Raw genomic sequence first — 22,531 nt, 5'->3', positions numbered from 1 at the left:
TTTGCGCCAAAATTAAAAAAAACTCAAAGAGATTCTTAGAATTTGGTCTATGAGAGATCTCACTCCAATAGGCAAAATTACCATTCTTAAATCTCTTGCTCTCTCACAGCTTATTTTCCTTTTTTCGGTTCTCCCAAACCCGCCTGATTCATTTGTTAAGGAATTGAATTCTATTATTTTCAAATTTGTTTGGTCAAACAAACCTGATAAAATTAGAGAAATGGTCGTATATCTTTGATAATATTGATTTGAATTGGTGTGATATTTATCAAATTCCATTGTCCTCCTCCCGATCGACCCAACTTAGATATTTTCAATTTAAAATTCTTCATAGGTACATTGGTACCAATAATAATTTGTTTAAATTTGGTTATGTTGATTCCAATTTGTGTTATTTTTGTAAACATGAAGTTGAGACTATAGAGCATCTCTTTTGGGAATGTAATGTTGTAAGAAATTTCTGGAATGATGTTCAAAATCAAATCATAAAAAACAGGTTTACCTGGACATGAAGAGTGTTTTGTTAGGTATTCTTGACCCAGATTTGTCCAAATTCAACTTCCTTGTTCTTCATGGAAAAAATTAATTTATGATGTGAAGTAAAAACAGGGTTCTCTTAATATTTCTTATTTTATTAGGCGGCTTTAGAAGACTGCTGAGGTAGAAAAAAGCATGTCATGTACTAGCAATAGGTTAAATGAATGGCATAAACGTTGGAACTCCATTTTGTAAAATAATTATAATAATTGTATACCGTATCATGTTTATTTATTTATTTATTTATTTATTTATAACATTTGGCAAAAAGCACAGGCAATACCCAATAGTGCTCAAAGAGCACTAAATTAAAGGAAGCCCTACATACAAAGCGAACAAAAATAAACTGAAAAGCAAAAACAAGATAAAAAAGACAACTATTGGAGGGTTTTAACTGCAGCCCTGAAAGCGGACAAGGTGGGACAACAGACAACATTTTCTGGCAGCGCATTCCATAACATAGGACCAAGGTGGAAGAAACTTCTTTGACAAAGTGTGAGGCGGCTGAAAGGTGGGTAAAGAGCTCGGGAATGGTTACAGTTTATTGAGTACAAATGCATTGTTGTTATACATATCATATATCATAATGTTTACTATGATTATATCATTCATGCTACGTTGTATGTAACCTGTTGATAAAATAAAAGCACAGTGTACCTTGTGTATACTGTGGAAAGATAAAAAAAACCCATTAGTGGGTGAGTACGAGACAAGCATTTCGGGTCACTAAGTAATCGCGTATCAAAATACACCATAAGATCTTCTCCGCATATTGGCTTGATCTTTTCTTGAAATTAAATGTAGCTTGTTGTGGAGTTTCTCAACCGTTGTTTAACACATGTATATATAAATTCTCATCATGATACAAGTACTATAATTAAGAAGTTTCGCAACTATTCTGGGCGCATGGCACTATTAAACTACGTCGTCTAACATTTTACTGCTCATTGTTACGTCAATATTTACGCCAATTTAGTTAATCCTATTGGAGCCACTGTATTCAACTACACCAGGCACAAAAAGAAACTCGTCAGTTATATTCATCCTTGCTGTTCAATAACGTGATAATTTTGGATTATTTTGAAATATACATTTTGTTAATTGGACTTTTCTTTTTCATTTTACACCCTGTTCGTGAACATTGAGTAAGAATTGACCAAGATATGCGCCTCCAAACTTTCACACCCCAAAATGAAAAGTTGCAATTTGAACGATTCAATCATGCCTGTTACACTGTGTGCTTTATTGATTGGCCTGTGGTGCTTGTGTGCAATACAACGATGCGTTCCCATTGAAAATCATTGAAAATGCAACTTTTGATTTTGGGGTTTGAGGCTTTGGAGGCGCATATCTTGGTCAATTCTTGTTCGTTTTTCACGAACAGGGTGTCAAATGAGAAAGCAAAGTCCAATTAACAAAATGTATATTTCAGAATAATCCAATATTATCAAGTTATTGAACAGCAAGGATGAATATAACTGACGAGTTTCTTTTTGTGCCTGGTGTATTTCTGGTGCTCGAACATAACGTTAAAAATAAATGACTTTACTTTCAATGCAGCATTTTTCGTAAAGACTACTGAGATGAATGATCAAATCAATAAAATTAATTTTGTGATGGAATTGAAAGTATAAAATGTATGCTAAGACCTTTAAGGGTTTTAATTATAAGCCACTTAATAAACAACATTATGTCACACTATTTACGAAATATCCGCATCACTCCCCGCGATTCTCTTTGCAAACGACGTGACATCAGCAGTCGTACAGCTAAGCGAATAAAATCATATTTGTTTTATTTAACTGAGCATCCATAGAAAAAAACAACAACGTCAGATGATTCCCTTTACAAATCACTGAATCAGTAAAAGTCAAGCCAAATATATCACATTCAAGTTTTTAGTAATAAAAGAACGGGGAACTACCACCTGAAAATAGCAATTATACCGTCAGTGAGGCATTATGTAGCTATTAAAGTATTCGTTTGAAAGCTAATCAGTGCTTAAGGTTTTTAATATTAATTTTTCAGTCTTAGGATGTGATAACATTGCCTTAAATATAAATGGTAATTTCGACATATTTCCTGGTCTTTTTTGGACGCAGTGATGTGGAAAAAATTCCATATGAGCCACTTTGTGATTATCGTTAGGCCTAGATGGTTGTTTGGGTAGATTATTTGATTTAAATAAAAATCTTCTTCTTATATTACCCTTTATACGAACCCATGGCATAAAACACTGAGCATGATGTAGTTAATATATATGCTGTCATGGTATCTCTGACGCTCACATGTACATAACTTACGTTGAAACACGTTGTCAGAAATTTTACAGCATATTGTGATATGTAATATTCGAATTGGCATTTTCTAGGCTCGACAACATCCAAAGCAACATGATCGTACAATCGCGAATCACTGTTAAGGGTAGACGAGGTATTGTTGGTCGAAGCAACCTAAAAATCGATTTCCATTATCTAGATCAATATATTATTGAAAATTAACACCTTGATGTTTTGCAAAAGTTCATTCTACAAATCGTATACTTTGCAAACTTGCTTAATTTATTGTTGTTAATGAGGTATGTACGTTTTACAAAAGTGTTGTTGTTTCAGCCCTCTTTACAACGTAACTCAAGAACCGCAGCACCTATAAAAGTATATCTGTGATATTTTAATTCTTCTACACACTCGCTATGAATTGAGCTATGCAGTTTTTGCCAAAGCTCACTACCATTTGTAAGATGCTGTGAACTACCAAATCACAACAGTTAAAAATAATTAATAACCTTAATACATTCATTTGCAAATTTAAAACAACGAGAAAGATACATATAAATAGCATCAAATACTAAATATATCATTAACATCAACACAACATCAACAACACAATAATTTTCAACATATTGAAGAAGATGCTACTACTTTCCCAATTCGAAATTAAGCACAAAATAATCAGTAATTGGTTTATTTATTATAATCAATATCATCAATGTCATCGTTATTATCATCATCACCACCATTATCATCTGGCCTCAACATCATCATCGCTCGTCGTTGTTGTTGCCAAGATTGTAGAAAGAAACTGCTCAACATTTACAAGAAAAGTCAATCATATTCTGTCAAATATTAAATGTTAGCGAGAAAAAAAGCAAGCACATTGATGTTTTATATTAAATAAATAGTGATATACTGGAGGCAAAGACTATAATGGTGAGCTCTGTGGCCTTGCAGCTGAATTTAATAAAAACAATACATTACGGATTGATTTGTTCAATACAGTTAAAAATGAAAACAAAAAATAAAAATGTCAATATTTATACATTCAAGGTATTTAGTAAAAATAAAAATGTCAATATTTATATATTCAAGGTATTTAGGTGGGAGGAAATGAAAGTATTGCTAATAATTATTATACTTTGAAATTGACATTCATGCTGTTATGTTTTCTAAAAATATCACATTCCTCAAGAGAGCCTTGTCTATCAAAATGACATCTTACTAAATGTTCCAGACATTAAAGGCGATTTAATTTTTATAATCATTATATGTAGTTTAAATTTAAATCATTTTAATGAATGCATTGAGTATTGTGAATATGTAATCTCACAATTATTAATAAACATACCTACAAGGCAACTACAAGGCAACAAGACAAGTTAAATTTACAATAAACATTTCGAAGATGGGAATGAAACAGCCAGATGTTATTGCTTGATTTTTAGGATAATGCAATTGAAAGAATCATGATGGTGAATATTTTGTGATTCATTGAGTAAAATTGTTCTGGGCATTGCTTGTTCTTTGTAACATTTCTTTACATAACAGGAAATAAATATTTTAAAATATATAAAGAAAATGTTGTAGGTTCCTGCAATGTTCACAAACATAATAAAGCAAGTAAATAACACATCACCTTAAAAAAAAGACTAGTATAGTATCTGTTTGATATTACATGTAAGATTGTAACCGTTCATTATGATTTGATTTATGTTATTTTATCTCGTGGAATGCTTCAGATTAATATGTTTCACATGTAACCTTCACTTATCTTCAAAACCTGTACGAAATTGTTAAATCATTGCCCAACATCAGAATAAACAATCTGCACTTATCTTAGCAAGAGTTTAATGTGTAGCGCTCTTCAATATCACGTGATTTGACGGCGTCCATGTTCTTGCTCAAAATGATGGTCTAAGTGTCCGCTGTCATATTTACGTTATCCCCAGTTGTAAGCTTTAATGTTTTTCTCAGAATCGATTTTCTGACATCGTTAGGAGAAAATGTGATATGCTTGGCGCAAAAGTCTGCGATTGGCATGTCACAAACAAGCTCCACGTCTGTTCGCTCGCCTGATCGTTTGGCACCAATAAACACTTACCCAATTTACAGTTCAGGCGCTGGCACGAAGCGATTCATAACTGAGCAATCAGATTTGTTTTTAGTTCTTGCGCTGAAAAGCACGGTCCAGATTATCGGTTGATAAGTAACCGATGATCAGTATCGATTGAACTGTACATTCAGCATTAAGCAGTCCCTATATTTGATTTACAACGATGTGTCCTGTTTTTGTTTGTTAGACCAGATTTGCTTCTCTCATGAAAAATACATGCATGTTTATTTAGTTTTAAGAGGTCTATTTTATAGATTAAGGTAAAGCAAATCGTATGATATAAACATAAACACACCCTCATTCATGCTAAAGCAGCATGACTCTCCGCTATTTATTTTATTCCATGAAACAAAAAACCTACTATTAGGGTGCATTTTCCCGATTCCGGGTGCTTGTACATTGTGGTATTCCATTTAAAATCTACACTACCCCTGTTGAAGATTTAGCTAAAATCTTCCACAGAGGGTGTATGAGTTTCAAATAGAATAAGCAGTTGGGTAACTTTCATTTGCAATACTCACTCCAGATGTGGGAGATATAGGTAAAGCCATACTACAGAGGGAGTATGGGTTTCAAAATGATTAACTTTGACAAATTACATTTGAAAACATACTCAACCTATTGAAGATATTTTGAAATCTTCCACAGAAGTAGTGTGTATTTCAACTAGAATAGCACATTGAAGGTCACAACACTCAGCAAAAAAATATCTAATCTCGTTTGTCCTTTTATCTTTATCGTAATTTCTCTACACAAAAAAATTATAGCTTTAGTGTCGTACTTTTCTTACTTTGTGATGTTATTAATGCATGTATTTATAAATCCACTTCTGCTGTTGCTCGAGGACAAACCTGTATTGAACACCATCTAATGATTCGGTTGGCTATAATTAACATGATAATAATGCTGCAATTCCGGATTGTAATCCACGCGTCTGGTATGGTCGATAACGCCTATTTTGGGTAATATTGTATTAATACTCTGCGTGCTAGCCATAGGCTTCAACATAAAAAGTCCAAGTTTTGAGAGTTTCTTCTGAAAATATCACGAGCTATCTTAAGAACCACCGAACCAATACTAGGGGTATTTGTACTCATTTTAATGCATTTTTCATGCTGATTCCAAATATAGTGATGAAAAGTTTTGAAATTTTTGATTTTTTTTTAAAATGTCGTCTGCAGTCGACACCAACGTGGAGAGAGTAAGACCCTTTTAAAGGGTGATTTAAATTACAGAAACTTCCCCATATTAAAAAAAAAGAAAAGAAAAGAAAGTATTATAAGAGAATGAGCAGTTGTATTAATCACTTGCATTATGTGTTGGCAATGTTCTTGAGCGATGCGGTACGTAAATAGGTTATTTTTTCTAGTTCAAAGATATGAAAGTGAAACAAAATTATGGTTTATGTCTTTTTGGACGATGGAACCAAAATTATGAACATCTTTTGAATGAAATGTTCATCTTCAAGGAATAATGATGTCTTAAATGGTTAAAATGGTTAAAATGAAACTTCGGGCTGTTGAGGAAGGGGCGGCAAAATTGAATTTTCTTCAGCCCCGGGGCAGGAGCGGCCACGATACGCCACTGATCTAGCGCCATTTAAATTCCATGCAAGGGATCAATAGCAAATGGGAAGTGTTTTGAAAATCACATATTGAACTTTATTCTCGCCTAAACAAAGGCTATATGCCTATAGTTTTGATAAATAACACTTATTATAATTGAGAGTCAAGACAAAATCCAATCTACAATATTATCAATTTATATTTTTATTTCCAGTTCCAGTGATACATGTAATAAAAATATTACACCGTGATTTGAAACATATATATTACAAGATTATACTTCAAAGTAGTGAATTTTTAATAAAGCAGTCCTTTTTTTCTCATCTATATTACCTTCGTGGTTGTACGAGCATGTCGCTTTGAATTTCATCAAGCCTAGAAAGACAATTTCTGACAAAGTGTTTTAACGTAAATTATGTGAGCATGAGACACACCAAGACAGCATAATACTAACTACATCATGGTGTGTGTATAATACCACAAAGGAAAGCCATTATTACATTCGATTTATTTACCACGACAACAGGAGAACTTGAACCCTAGATAATAAGTTGTGTAGTATTATACAGACAATGGTTGCCATAGTAACGTGGGATATTGCAAAATATATTTGTTACATCAAAATGAGCTTGTGAAAATTATTGCCATAATTTGCAACCAAACATTTTTTCCCATACGCAATATTGAGTAGATACACAATTTGTCTCATATTTTTTAATGCGATCCTTTGCATTTTTAACCTACCATTTGTGTGATATTAGAGTACTTAATTTATTATTGCTAGTTTGCCCGAGCACCATTTCTTGATTTTATGTCCATTTCGACAGGTATGTTACCCTTATTATATGCATATGTGTCTATGTTTAAAAAAATCTTTAGTACGTCTTCCGTCTTACAAATGTTGTTTTGTATATGAGTCTCGTCGATTCATGTGTCGACGAGACATTCTTCCTCTTTCACTAATCCTTAGACCTGCTTATAACAACAACAAAACTGCCTTTTAAAAAAATCACCAATAACCTCCTCAATTTATTCAATATTTTATCATACATAAATATACATCCATCAGCATCTTTCCATGTGCTAGCAAATCCTAATACTATTTAAAAGATAATTATTTAGTTGCAAATTATGATCATTACGAAATATGTTTTTATAGAGAGTCGCTTAAAAACCCGTCCCTCTGGGAACGTTGAGCAAACCCTCAATGCACAAGGGTACCAAAACGGTTGATGAAGTATTTTCATGCGTAAGATAATATGTTTCTATGTAATAAAAATAGTAGTTGCAGTAAATTGCTTGTCCTAATAGTCGGATGTGTCAACATTGTGTTCGGTATGCTCGCTAAGGGATTCGTGTAAAGAATCATAAAAACTCATTACTTCTTACATACATATTTAACGATCCTGGCATTGTATTACCAATGTAGCATAATATTGTTACGACTGTACTTTAATGAGATAATATTAAATCTATGAAAATTAATGAAAGTAGTACTTAAGAGAGCTTCCTTGAATGGAATTATTGCTAGAATGGCATTAATACGACATCATAGTATTAAAATGTGTTAACAAACATTTCATTAATCCAGTCTCCGTTATACGGTAACGAATGTCACTTAATTCCGAGTCCATTCTGGTATGCCTCTATGGATCATTCATCTTATAATAAATTATTTCCTTATTGATATTTATCCCCCTATTAGTTTGGGTCATGCCCAGGGTCCAACGATATTCGCGGCGCGAAATCGCACGACGCGCCCCGAAATTTTCCTTTCCCCGCGCAATTTTATTTGCTCCGCGAAATTCGATTCATTTTGTTGAAATGTCAGCTTTTTTGAAGCGTCACAGTCATGTCAATCATTTGCTAGTCTGTCTCGTACCAGCGTTGCTTAGTTTCGCGCATTCATCATCATACTAAACGTTTATCTTTACGCGTGTGAATAAACTTTGAGGCATATATTTATGTTGGAAATTCACACAAGTGATATCAATACTAGTTTAGGATGTATTGTATGGGTTAAAATAGTGATTTCGTGACCATATTCACGGGGAATAAGATTTGAAAATGGTATCTTACACTTTGAAGCATGAGGAATCATTTAAAAAGTATGCAACCTCGTCAAATGTTGGTACACTCCAGATAGAGGGCTATTTTCAAAATGGCCGCAAAAATGCCTACAAATTGTCAAAAATTGCCACAAATTGTGTGATTTAGATGTCATAATGCTAAAAAATATACATGACATGGTGTATGTTTTTTCTTTTACCTTTGTTTTATATGTGTGTTTCATGTGTAAAAGTTCCACGCAATCTCCGCACAATTTGTTATTTTTTCCACGTAAATCATTTGTACCTGGACTCATGCCAATTTTGTGGAGTAGGAAGGAATCCTCTGCTTGTCGACATTAAGCGTTGTCGACACTAAATCAGCAACTAAGACTGGATTATACTTATGACTTTCAAATAGTTTAGTGTTAGAATTAGTCATAAAAGGTTCTTACGTCGTACTATTAACATGATCAAAGTTACATCTAAAGCATTATACATTAAAGATAAGTAACAACATTTGTATTCCTAATGCTTTATTCCACGTATGGTGCTTAAACCAAATCAATACGCCATTTGTCATAATGACGTGGATTAGTTTCCAGATTTGTTTTCTCTCTAGCTGTTCATCAAATGCAGCAAAAGCTGACACAGGCGTACCCCATTTAAATGAAGTGACAATAACTCTCTTGTTCTTCTACAGACACTATGTTTAATCATTTTTAAAAGACTTACTAATTCACTTATGGAGACAGACACTCTATTGCTGAATTAATAGGAGTGCACTAGGCTTCTTGAGTTTATCAGACGTGTCCAACCTGCACACAGTGGTTTAAATGTGCTTGAAACCTACAGTGTTTCAATTACTGTTTCGTTTCTACTTTATTCTATTGTGGTATCTTTAGCGGTGGACTGTTATTTTGCAGAGGAAGGCGATTTACGCATTGATTTAGTTTCTGGTACCTCTCTATATGGAGTTCTCTTGGTATATCTCTGCTCTACTGAATCACCAAAGTACACGTGAATATAATTGAATACCTGCGTGGATGAAGGGCCCAACTCCGTCAAAACTGTTTTTGAGATATCAAGAAAAAACGTTTAATATTTGGAAACGTTTTAGAGTTTTCAGAGGACCTTTATTACATGAACATACATCATTACATACCTGTGAAACGATATTTGATGTTTCCATGGCAATGGTACAGGTCTTAATACAAGCCGGAGTCGGGCCCTTCTAAGTGCTAGTTCCGTAAGCAGATATGTTATAAACAGATATGTTATAAATATTGGGTTAAATATGACTTGAAAGACTAATAATTAGAGAGTGGATTTTGGGCCCTTTTTTCACACACAAGGAAGAACAGTCTGCTGGCAATAAAATGCTGGGTCAAACTTATTTTTGTAAAATGGTGGAGTTGGACCATTTTTCCACTCAGATATTCAATTATTTATTTCAATCTTAGACATATTTTTAATTCGCATGACACACCCCTTGAAGAATTATAACACCCTTGGAAGTATTTATAATTTTTCTCGAGAAACAGTTTGATCAAGAATTTATCTGCCTATGTGCAGTATCTCATGAAAGAGGAATTTAATTGTGTTTACCAGATCGCAGACCTAGAAGTATATGTTATTTTCAATAACAGACAGAGTAAACAAGTCTTTGGCGTTCAATGATGTTGTTGATTAAATTAACCAGCAATCCCATTCTGGGTCGTCTGTTATTACAGTTAGATTGTGGTATGTACATGTGTGTTGCGTCTCATGTGACGCCTTAAGTTGAAAACTTATTTTTGCCTTTAGACGTGTAACGGTACATTGTGTACCTGACTAATCCGTGTGCTACAATTCCCGCATACGTACACCATTTTAAAAGTTGCTGAAGGCTTTTATATAAACGGAAACCTGTGGCATGTGTGGGTGTAAATTCAAGAAGGGCTGACCCAATTTTGATATTTTCTTTATATGCATTCATATTTGTGGTTCCCTGCTATGTGAGTTCAATCAACTGTTTATTGTGAATCTGTAATCATACAGTGTAAAAGATAGTATTTATAACAAGAAAAATAGAAAATTTATGGTAATGACTTTACTTCCCCCCTCCAAATTACCGAGCGAGTTTAATTTATTTCTTATTCGCAAGTAATTAAATAAAAACATTGCGGAAATGATTGCTACTTTGCTATTGGGCATTACCGTATGGTAAAACAGGTAAATCAATACTTTTTCTCAGAATTTGACATCATTTCATATGATTACTGTTTTCACTCTTAGTTGTCTTTTATATGAAATTAGCAGCAAACCTTTTGAAACCATGTTGTCAATTACGCAGCTCAGAGTGCCTGGCAAGAAGTTCATCTTGCCGTGCTCGTTTTAATGGATTAATAATTTCAATTATTAAAATAAGCTACCTACTGTTATTATAAGCTTCATAGTATCAACAGTGTTCGCTGTCAAACTGTAGACATTAGTGTCAGTATTAGTGGCGTTAACAGACGAAGTGGCGGGAAAACGATCGGTTAATACATTTGTAACGCTAGGGTCAGCGTGATCGAAGGCATTACACTTGATACAGACTTTGATTCGGAAATATATGAAAACAAGAAAATGAGACGCTGTGATGAAATATTCTAAACTTTACCATATACACATATCTTCTCCCTCAGTATGCGTGTACATATTGACATTTCATACATAGGGTACAAAAACTCATACTCTGCAACTACTAGAGGTCAACTTTGAGCTATATTGAGGTCATTTGGGTCATAGTAAATATGAGAGATAGATACTTCATAAGGATATTATTTTTTGAAAGCAAGTGCACGTAAATAATAACACAGTGTTTAATACTACCCTAATACTAATTGGCCTAGCGGAACGGGCGCTGACTCATAATCGGAAGGTTGCGGGTTTGAGCCCCGGCGACGCCATCGTGTTGTGCCCTTGAGTAAGGCACTTTATCTCGATTACTCCTCTCCGCCCAGGTGTTTAAATGGGTACCGGCATTCTTAAATGCTGGGAAGGTAACTGACTCGCTGTAGAGGAGGTGTAGCGATCCCCCTATAGCAAAATTACATGGAGGAGTCTGGCCCAATCGCCAATGAAAGAGAGATGGGCACTCCGATCACTGTTTATACAGGATCGTCTCCTTTACCTTTACCTTTAATACTAATTATAAGCGCCATATCTGTGCAACATTCCGAAAGGTCGATCTTTGACTCTTTCAAAAATTGCTTCTTCAACTTTCCGTTCCCACATTAGTCTACTACAGAAAAGGATATAATGTTATATTTCTCGGGGTTCTGTTCAAATATGTGCCTGAACACGCGACATTTTCTAACAATTATGTTAGTTATAAATCACATTTTACGTCAAATGATTGATCAGATCACTGCGTTACTTTGAAGGATCTGCTTGTGATCATTTGAGAAATACATAAAATGTTTATTTGCTAAAAATAATATCACTAGTATTAATTAAAAGTTATGGTAAACGATTTGTGGTTGCTTGTATGAGACAGCAAAATTCGGTTCACTAAGTAATCGCTTATCAAAATACACAATTCTCTTCTTCGCATTGCTTTGACCTTGTCTTGTGATTGAACGACGGATATATATAGTTTGTGCTGGAATTTCACTGCTTTAACATATGTATAAATAAAACGTTATCTTGATACAAGTACCTTAATTAATAGGTTTCTGGTATTCTGGGCACATGATACAACTACGCCGTGTAACTAATTCAAGTCACCCGTACTGCTCAATGTTACGTCAATGTTTATGCAACATGACATTTTACTTAATCCTACTGGAGCCAATATATTTGACTTTTTCCGGTTTTGGAACATGACATAACGGTTGTACTTTCAATGTAGCATTTTTGTTATTTTGTAAGACTACTAAGATAAATCATCAACTGATTCAATTGAATGAAATTATTTATTGTGATTAAAGTGAAAGAATAAATGTATGCGGAGAGCTTTTGAGTGTTTTAATATAAGCAATAATGGCTTTTGCCACATGATTTACGAAATATCAGCACATATCCCCAAGCGATACAGTTTGCAACGACGTAGCTTCAGGAGTCGTTTACCTTAGCAAATATAATCTCTTTTTTTTAATGAGCAGCAATTGCAAAAAAGCTTTCGGTGACTCTCTTTTACAAATCATTGAAGCAGGCAAAATCAACTCAAATATATGACATTCAAGTTTGTAATAATAGAATATTGAGGAACCCTCAGAAGAATTTAACAATACAGACCTTCAGCGAGGATTGCACCTATAGAAATAGTATTTCGTTTTGTTCTCCCCAAAAATCAGTGCTTATTTGTTTTTTGTTTTTTGTTAGTTTTTGTTTTTTAACATTAACGTTATATTGCAGATTATAAATGCACAATATCCTTAACTGTTTGCTGAAATATAAATGTTAATGGAAAGGAAAATAAAAATGTCAATATTTATGTAGTCAAGGTATTTAGGTGAGAGGAAATAACAGTATTATGCTTTGAAATTGACATTCATGGTGTTATGTATTCTAAAAATATCACATTCCTCAAGAGAGTCTTGTCTATCAACATGACATCTTACTAAATGTTCCAGACATTAAAGGCAATTTAATGTTTGTGATCATTATGTACTTTTAAATTAAATCCTCCCAATAAATGCATATTGAGTTGAAATTAAGTATAAATGAACACGCAAGTTTAATTCACATCAGAAACATCGCAATAAGGCAAATGGATATGAAGCAACATGAACATGATGAAGAAATGGCTGAAGAGAGGTTTTTAATTATCATTTTTTCGAAGCGGACATTGTGTATTATTTTGTTGTTTGATTATTTTCAAATCATGCTATTGAATGTTGATGTATATTTGATCATGTCGATAAATATGCCCTTTTTGGACTTCCTAAACGCCTTATCACCAAACAGTTTCATCTATTTTTTGACCTTTTTATTGAAAAGCAAACAAACAAACAAAACAATAGTAAACAGTAAACCAGTTGACTGCGTTCATGCGTGTTCTTGCTCAAAAGGATGGTCTAAGTGTCCGCTTTTATATTTACGTTCTCCCCAGTTGTAAGCTTTAATGTTTTTCTCAAAATCGATTTTCTGACATCGTTAGGAGAAAATGTGATATGCTTGGCGCAAAAGTCTGCGATTGGCATGTCACAAACAAGCTCCACGTCTGTTCGCTCGCCTGATCGTTTGGCACCAATAAACACTTATACTCAATTTACAGTTCAATCGCTGGCACGAAGCGATTTATATAAACTGAGCAATCAGACTTGTTGTTAGTTCTTGTATTGAAATGCACGATCCAAATTATTGGCTGATAAAGCAACTGTTAATCGGTATTGATTGAACTGTACATTCAGCTTTAAGCAGTCCCTATATTTGATTTACAATGATGTACCCTGTTTTTGAGTGTTAGACCATATCCTACATTTGCTATTCACTCGAAAACTACACATATGTTTATTCCGTCTTAAGGGGTGGGGTATGAACGTTTGGACAGTATTTATTGTGGGACATTAGAGCACATCAGACATATCGAATTGCATTCTGAATACAAAGAATGTCCTTCTGATATCAAATAATTTTGATTTTTTGAAATTCGCAATGTAATACACATTTTATGGCAAATCATTAAAAATTGATACTTTTTATATTTAACAGTACTCGAAGTAAACTTTATAAATCTGATGATTTATACTTAACGTGTATGTAGGTTGGATGAAAAGCCGACGATCAATTGAAAATTTTGATCTTTCGTATTGAAGATATGGATTTTTCCCCAAAATACCAAAAAAATTAGGTCTTTTTGGGAAAAAATCCATATCTTCAATATGAAAGGTCAAAATTTTCAATTGATCGTCAACTTTTTCTCCCAGCTACATACACTTTAAGAATATATCATTAGATTTATAAAATTACTTCGAGGACTGTTATATATCAAAATTTGAAAATACCAAATTTTTATAATTTGTCATAAAATTTGTATTATATCGTGATTTTCAAAAAAATGAAAATTATTTGATATCAGAAAGACATGCTTCGTATTCAGAATGCAATTCGATAAGTCTGAGGTGCTCTCATGTTCCATAAAAAATACTGTCGAAACGCTCAAAACGCTCATTCCAGATCCCTTAAGATGTTTCTTTTGTAGATTAAGGTAAAGCAAACTGTATAAATATAAGCATAGAACACACACTCATCCATACTAAACCATAATGACTCTTAGCTGTACTTTTTTTTGTGCGACACAACAATCTTACTATTGGGGTGTCTTTTCCTGATTCCGGGTGTTAGATGAATAACTATTCAATTGGGGTGGGTTTTTGTTTCGCATTACTTCTGAGAACACCGAGGACACACCGACACAGCGAGGACCTCGTTCTTAACGAGGACCTAAACACGCGTCCTCACTACGTACAGTCCTCGTTAAACAGCGCCAAACGAGGTCTTATACCCCACTACGCCCTCTACAGTTCACGTCCTCGAAGCTTTAACCGTTTTAAACTTGTTCGGTATTATTGACTTTTTAAAGACTTGACATGACAACACACCGACGCACCGAAGACAGTTGGAAATATTATAGGTTCTCGGAAATATTAGTAGTGCTCGGGGTGTATGCAATATTGGTGTGTGGGGGCGAGTGTGTAGGGGGTGTATCAGTATAATACCCTGATGCCATATGGTCGTGGTGTTTTTGTGCAGTGGTCAATTCATTATACAACTTTTGATCAAATCATCATATTATAGGTACCCGTAAATTGAAGGTCATAGCACTAAGCATAATACATATCTGTTCCCCGGGAACCAAGAGAGAACAGTGCCAGCGCACTGATTAGTCACTCCAGGTTAAATAAGAAATAGATACATAAATAAATACATTTGTTTATTCCCATTCTCCTAATTTCTCTACACAAAATTCTAACCCTGCCGTCGATCTTTTATTACTTTGTGAAATATTCAATATTGTGTTTTCAACTTGCTGATGTTGCCTGAGGACGAATATGTTGTAAACGCCATGTAATGATTCGGCTTGCTATAATTAAGAAACTATTATAATGCAGTAATATCCGGATTTTGTATGGAGCGGTCAATAATGCCTATTTTAAGTGAGATTGTATTATAAGCTTTAATGGAGTGCTTCGAAATATAGAAAATTGGATGAAAAGACAACTATAAGAGAGTAAGGGAAAGAATGAGAAATTTTATAAATCACATTGTTTTTATACCCCAAAGCCTTTCAACAAGGGATGGAAAACCCAAACTCAAGATAAATACTGATATTGACATAATAGAATTGCCTCCACAAAACGAATAGATGTGTATTTTCTCAGCAATGAGAATCGCGATAAAACCGTTGACAAATCGGTCAAAAGGCAATTGAAATAAAACAGAACCGAGCATCAAAATTGCTTATCAAATTACACAATTTCAAAATTACAAATAAGTAAAAATCCGAATAGTCACTCCATGGGTAATTGTATTGCTTCTTCAATGCAGTGTTTCTTTGCTTTATAAATCGTCATTTAAAAACACCTGTAAGATATTTGTCATGCCTGCCTTTAAAATATCAATACATATTGCTCTTTATTTCTTTGAAATAATACACGTATTATTCGTTTACCTGCATAAATGTCAGATATCATTTTGTGCTATATACATTCTATATTCAGGGGATCAATAGCAAATGGGTAGTGTTTGGAGAATCATAATATTGAACTTTATTCTCGTCTACGAAAAGGATATATTTGTTGATCAATAACACTTTAATATAATTGAGAGTCAAGGCAAAATCGAAGCTACAGTATCTTAGTTGATATTTCTAGTTTCGTCGATACATGTAATAAAAAACAAAGTGATTTGAAGCATTTATATATATTACAAAGATTATACTTCAAAGTAGTGATTTTTAATAAAGCAGTTCCTTTTCTCATCTATATTTGCTATTATATTACCTTCGCGCTTGTACGAGCATGTCGCTTTGAATTTCACCAAGCCTAGAAAGCGCCCATTCACTACACATCATAATATGCTGTTAAATTTATGACAAAGTGTTTTAACGTAAATTATGTGAGCATCGGAGACACTATGACAGCATAATACTAACTACATCACGGTTGGTGTCTTATGCCACAAAGGAAAGCCAAATTACATTCGATTTATTTGCCACGACAACAGGAGATCCTAGATAGTAAGATGTGCAGTATTATACAGCCCATGGTTGCCATAGTAACCTGGGATATTGGAAAATCAGTCGTGATTATATTTGTTATCATACAAAAGGAGCTTGTGAAAATAGGTTGCCATAATTTACAACCATTATTTCTTTCCCATTTGCAATATCGAGTAGATTTATAAGCACATGATTACTCGTAATATTCTATACTTCAATCCTTTCTATATTTAACGCTCTTTTAAGAGTTATTTTTGTGATATATCTGCGAATCGTAGTAGAGTACTTAATTTCCCCCAACGACAGATGTGTTACCTATGTTACATAGGTGCCATAATTTACAACCATTATTTCTTTCCCATTTGCAATATCGAGTAGATTTATAAGCACATGATTACTCTTAATATTCTATACTTCAATCCTTTCTATATTTAACGCTCTTTTAAGAGTTATTTTTGTGATATATCTGCGAATCGTAGTAGAGTACTTAATTTCCCCCAACGACAGATGTGTTACCTGTTATATAGGTGCCAACAATATTGAAAAAAGATGTTTGCATGATTTTATGAGTCGCATAGATTCGTGTGTTTCACCATTTAATCTGACTCACGTTCAATACACATGCATACAATTTCAAAGATCTGGTACACATTTGCCTTAAAATATTTTGAAATTTTGAATTTTTCAATAATCTCCGTGTAAGATGAAAATTTAACAATGGATTTTAAAAAGGTTAAAAGGGAAAGGACAAAAAAGTCACAGACTTACTTAATTGCTTTGATAGCTACTGTCATTTCAAATTAGTTACAGTGAATAAAGATATTTATTTTAACATTTCGTTTATTAATCTGAAACCTCGGGAATGTCATCCAATTTAATTCTCCCTTTGGTAATACTCGCAAAAAGAAACGAACGGCAAGACTACCGTGTAGTCTATTGTTAACAACTTCCTTATAGCAACTTTCTGCAAACATAATGATATACGTGATATAGGATTTGTTTGATAATTGAATTTCTTCTTAGGTTTATCTATCATTTTATAATCATCTTCGACATCTCGTTCTTTTTTCTCTTTTCCTCACAGAATGCATCAACATAGATACAAACAGCGATGGCGTGTTCCATATTATAACCACAGACGATACCAGCATAGAAAAAGAACAAACTGAACAAGCTGTTCTCGCCACATCCCTTGCTCCAATCACTATTGAGTTTAACCACACATATGAGGAAGCACTCGATTACTACACTACCACAACGACCTTTTCTACTCCACAAAGTATACCTAGCAATAGCCACAATTGTGAAGTGGTATCATCTGAATTTTTAGATGGAATAATATGGAACTCCAGTTTGCCAGTGAAACCCAATGTTTCACAGGACAATATAACACAAGAGACAGAAGAACAAGTAACGTGGAATTTTGATTTGGACGAGGATACGATTCCTAGTGTGAGGGTAAGTTAAATTACGTTTTTCCGTTTCTGTTAGATCGCATCCAGCGGCGCTGTTTTCTGTAAATAAGGCAATGTATAAAGCCTGCTTCAGGTCTTATGAAAAGTACCTGTATAATATAGGGTGGAACAGACACAAATCCAGTATGTATACGTTTTCATTGAGAGCCTGATTATGTGGGGTGCATGCTTGGACAAGAATACGGATAGGGGATGGTATGGGGGGGGGGGGCGTATTGGTGTGTGGGTGGGTGTGTGTGTGTGTGGGGGGGGGGGGTAAAGGGGTGAGGGTGCAGGGGTGTGTCATAGGGTGTGTGTTCCACTATATATACACACACATAAAACAATTAGTAGGCCTACTCTTTTCTGTTACCAAGTTCAACATGTATTACAAATGCAGTCGTTGCAACAGAACAGTCTGATGAAATTAATGTATTCGTGTTCGAATATGTATTCGTTCCATTAACCGCTCATGGTGCTTAACAAAGTCATTTTGGGTGGGCGCCTACTTTTTAAAATCTTTTATTTAATTACATAATAGTACAAATTAAAGTATGGATTTCATGTGTAAATGTAGATATACTGCGCCAATAAAGTATCCTTACACTTGGAAAAATAATCACAATTTCCAAACTAAACAATATTGTGGTAAATTTCCTGCACATTTTGACACCACATTGAATCCAATGTGACTTCAAGAAGTAAAGTTACAAGCATTTGATTAGACGAAGGTCCAGTTTTAAAAGTGACAAATGGTCTATTCAAAACTCCACAGACTAGACATCTGGTTTGAGAGTGGTGAGTGGCTAATTTATGCGTTTGGCTTTAATTTAAAACAAAAGGAACAAAAGAAAACTGAAACAAAAGAACTGACAAATAAAATAAAAGTTATGAAAAGTACAGAGAAGCAAAAACTGAAATAAAAACTGCTTTAAATAACGCTTCATTGAAGAAACTGTGTTGTCTCTTTGTTTCGCTTGTTGGAATCTTTTTGCGCCTTGTATAGGCCAGTTTGTCACTTTTAAAACTGCAGCTTTGTCTTATCAATTGTTTGTAACTTTACTTCTTGAGGTCACATTAGATTCAATCTGGTGTCATAATGTGCAGGATTAAATAGTGCATCTATTAAAAACAACAAATTTCCCCCAATATTGTTCAGTTTTGGAATTGTGATTATTTTTCCAAGTGTAAGGATACTTTATTGGCGCAGTATATATGGTTATGTGTTTGATCCATGTATAGTATGCATGGTTGCTGTGTGTAGAAAAGTTGCTGATTGGGCGCTTATAAGGATATGGACGGTAAATGGAACGAATATGGTAATAACATGAATAATACATATGGAAAAGTTTCTATACAAAAACGATTCTGTTATAAACCATCTTTGCACAGTTTCCACCTCGATACACCTGAACACACATTTCCGTCCAAGAGCTTCCAAGCAAGCAGTGAATTGTCTCAACACAGTCTTTGATTACACTACACGGTTGAGTGCATAGCATCGTAAGAGCTTTGTGCGCTTCCAGCTGGAAAACAAACATGCCTCTGTGATTGTATTTTTGTTCAAACCTGAAGTGTTTTTTTCATCCAATCAGAATTTTTTTATATTGAACGAAAGGTTACACTTCCCCTTAAAAACACTTTTTCTCATTAGGTCAACAGATGTTTATAGCAAGGTAAATGTGGTAAATCTTTTGAAAACGACCTATCCCAGCACAAATTTTGAGCAAAATGTAGGTTTTAAAAGTCAAAACCGCAAGAGTTTCTTACAATATCTTTCCAATTTTAAATGTCATTAAATGAAAGAGCACACTTATATTGTCCATATACTAGCCTCATTAGAATGAGCACTGGCCAATTCTCTTTAAATTGCAAATATTGTGCAAAAAGTTACTATTTTCGCCTGTTATGCCATATGGTTGTAAATTCAATGAACTATGACTTTGCTAAAGAACGCTTACAAATAGATATGTTGCAGTCTGTGCGCGCTCATTTATAATGCGAGTGGGGTTGAGGGGGTTTGGGTGTAGGTTATGTTTATTTGTGTGGATATGGGTGTTTTGTGTTTGTACAGGGTGTCCTAAAAGTCGATACCATTTTAAACATTCATAACTCTAGTATTCAACAACCGAAACAAACATCAAGGTTACGGTGCAGAATTAAAACTTGTGTAATTATTTTGACACCAAATTTGACATATAAACACACACACATAATAAATACTAGTAATCTACGGTGAAACAGTTGGGCATATTACACACAAAAATCATCCAATAACTTTACAGCACATTCTTCGGATCCCAAGTATCCACTATCTCCTCTCAACAGTGGGGCATAATAATAATTCGCAGTGGATGATGAAAGACGGACAACATTGAACATAAGCGTCGTTCTTCTCTTACACCTTTTGTAAACAAATTCAAGGCATATTCAAAACATTAATTGTTACTTTTGATCTTCAGTTGGTGCTTCATCAGTGTGATCAGGGCCAAGGTTAAAACTAATATTTGAATATAATAACCATTGTTCGATGGAAAATTCTATGAATAAATGTTTTCACTTGTCATGCATGTCTTACTAAGGAAGGAAATGTATCATGTCTGGTATCCAAATAAATGCATGAATTTACTCTTTCCTTTCCAGATATGTATTGTGATGTCTCCTCGGTCAATCCTAGTGAAAGATATGACGGTATACAATGGTATCGAAACTTTTGGGACACCTTGTATGTGTATGTGTGACGTGAGGATAACAGGTGTGTTTCGTTTGGTGTAGGGGCCACGGTTGTTTGATGACATGTAAAACTGTACCAATTCTTAAGCAAAGTTGAACACCGATGGCGCTATTTATAATAATTGAACCATCATAAAAACAAGTAACATATAGCAGAGAAATTTTCAAACTAATTTTTATCATGAAATGAAAGGTATACCTCATATTATCGGGCTGAATTAAATTAAAAATATATCTAAATAGCGCCCTCAATTTCCACACAAATATACGATTTATAGGATAAAAATTACAACAAAAGGCAGAAAAGGATGAAAAATTTGATAAAGAAAAGAAATGTAGTTAAAAATAGCTAAAAATATATGTGCATTAGTGTGATAGCTGTTGGTTTGTAAAAGTCTAGAATTGAAAATTGTGCAATGTTTTGTTAGAAACATTAATAAATGATTGGGGGTGAGTGCGTATATGTGAATAATGCGTGGGGGTGGGGAGGGGTGTGCAAGGGTGTGATTTATTTGTTTTTAACGTTAATGTTTTTATCCGTATATGTGTATATCTAGTGATTCACAGTATATATCTAATGATTCACAGTATAGTCATGTATCACTTTAGCAAGCTGGGCTTAGCCACGGCATTATTACGAATTGCTTTACGAACGGTATATTGCAATAGCTTCTATGCCTACCGTATTGCAATAGCTTCTATGCCTACCGTGACTAGATGAATAAACTTATTGAATCCACACATAATGGATTAAAGGTAATATTATAGGTTTCTTCTCGGCCAATATGTGTGGAAGGTGGATTGTATCCTGTCCCATTTCTGTTGGTCTCCGTTTCTTAATCATTTATTCTCTGCTTCCGCATTGCAAATATCATCACTGTTTGCATTCACCCTGTATTGTGTCTTCAAGCTTGCCGTTAGATCACTTCTTCTTCACTCTTTTGATATCTTCACGACGCTTTAAAACATTGTAGCACTCTCTCCTCTACTTCCTACGCTCTATCTACCTTTCAAATACCTACTGCTTCTTGAGGCAATTTGCTACTGTTTGCTTCGCATGAATTCGTTGCTTTACTTCTGAATCGATGTTTTTCATACCTTAAAACCCTATAGTTTTATTCATATCTTCGCTTGTTTAACTAACTGGCATGTATTTTCTTTTTAGCACTTTTCATGCCACCGCTAGCATATCCCCCTATCTTTTATAGTGTATTGTCTATTGCACTTAAATTACTTACTTAAATAGTCCTTCCTAGCCATGTATATTTAACCGTATTTGGATATTTAAGAATTTCCTGTAGATTTTTATTTACATGTATTGTCGTTCTTGTGCTTGTAAATTAATAATAACAAAAATTGCTTTTGTGATTTATTATCTTTTACATACTGTGGATTATAAATAAGTGCCTGTTTCCAAGCTGCAGCTGATTTTCAATTTAGGCATTAGGTAATGAACAATATACGCTTACTAAACAGGAAAAGGGCATTTCAAAATATACCTTCACAACCAACATGATCAAGTATACTACAATGAGAATGTTTATGACTATATCTTTAGTCTATATTCTAGACCCAAGCAGATTTGCAGAAAATGTACATTCGTTGATGTTTCAG

General features: G+C 34.1%; 1 protein-coding gene across 1 annotated transcript in view; it reads left to right on the top strand.

Annotated features, from left to right (window-relative positions):
- Positions 1-22,531, top strand: part of LOC140147933 (uncharacterized) — a 269,908-nt gene that overhangs the window by 196,863 nt on the left and 50,514 nt on the right. The window contains exon 2 of the mRNA XM_072169728.1: positions 17,815-18,188. Within this exon, the coding sequence (XP_072025829.1) occupies positions 17,815-18,188 (374 nt within the window). The remainder of the gene's footprint in view (positions 1-17,814; positions 18,189-22,531) is intronic.

This window comes from Amphiura filiformis, chromosome 3 (assembly GCF_039555335.1).
Source record: "Amphiura filiformis chromosome 3, Afil_fr2py, whole genome shotgun sequence".
Lineage (NCBI taxonomy): Eukaryota > Metazoa > Echinodermata > Ophiuroidea > Amphilepidida > Amphiuridae > Amphiura > Amphiura filiformis.
This window is presented reverse-complemented; position numbering and strand designations above follow the sequence as displayed.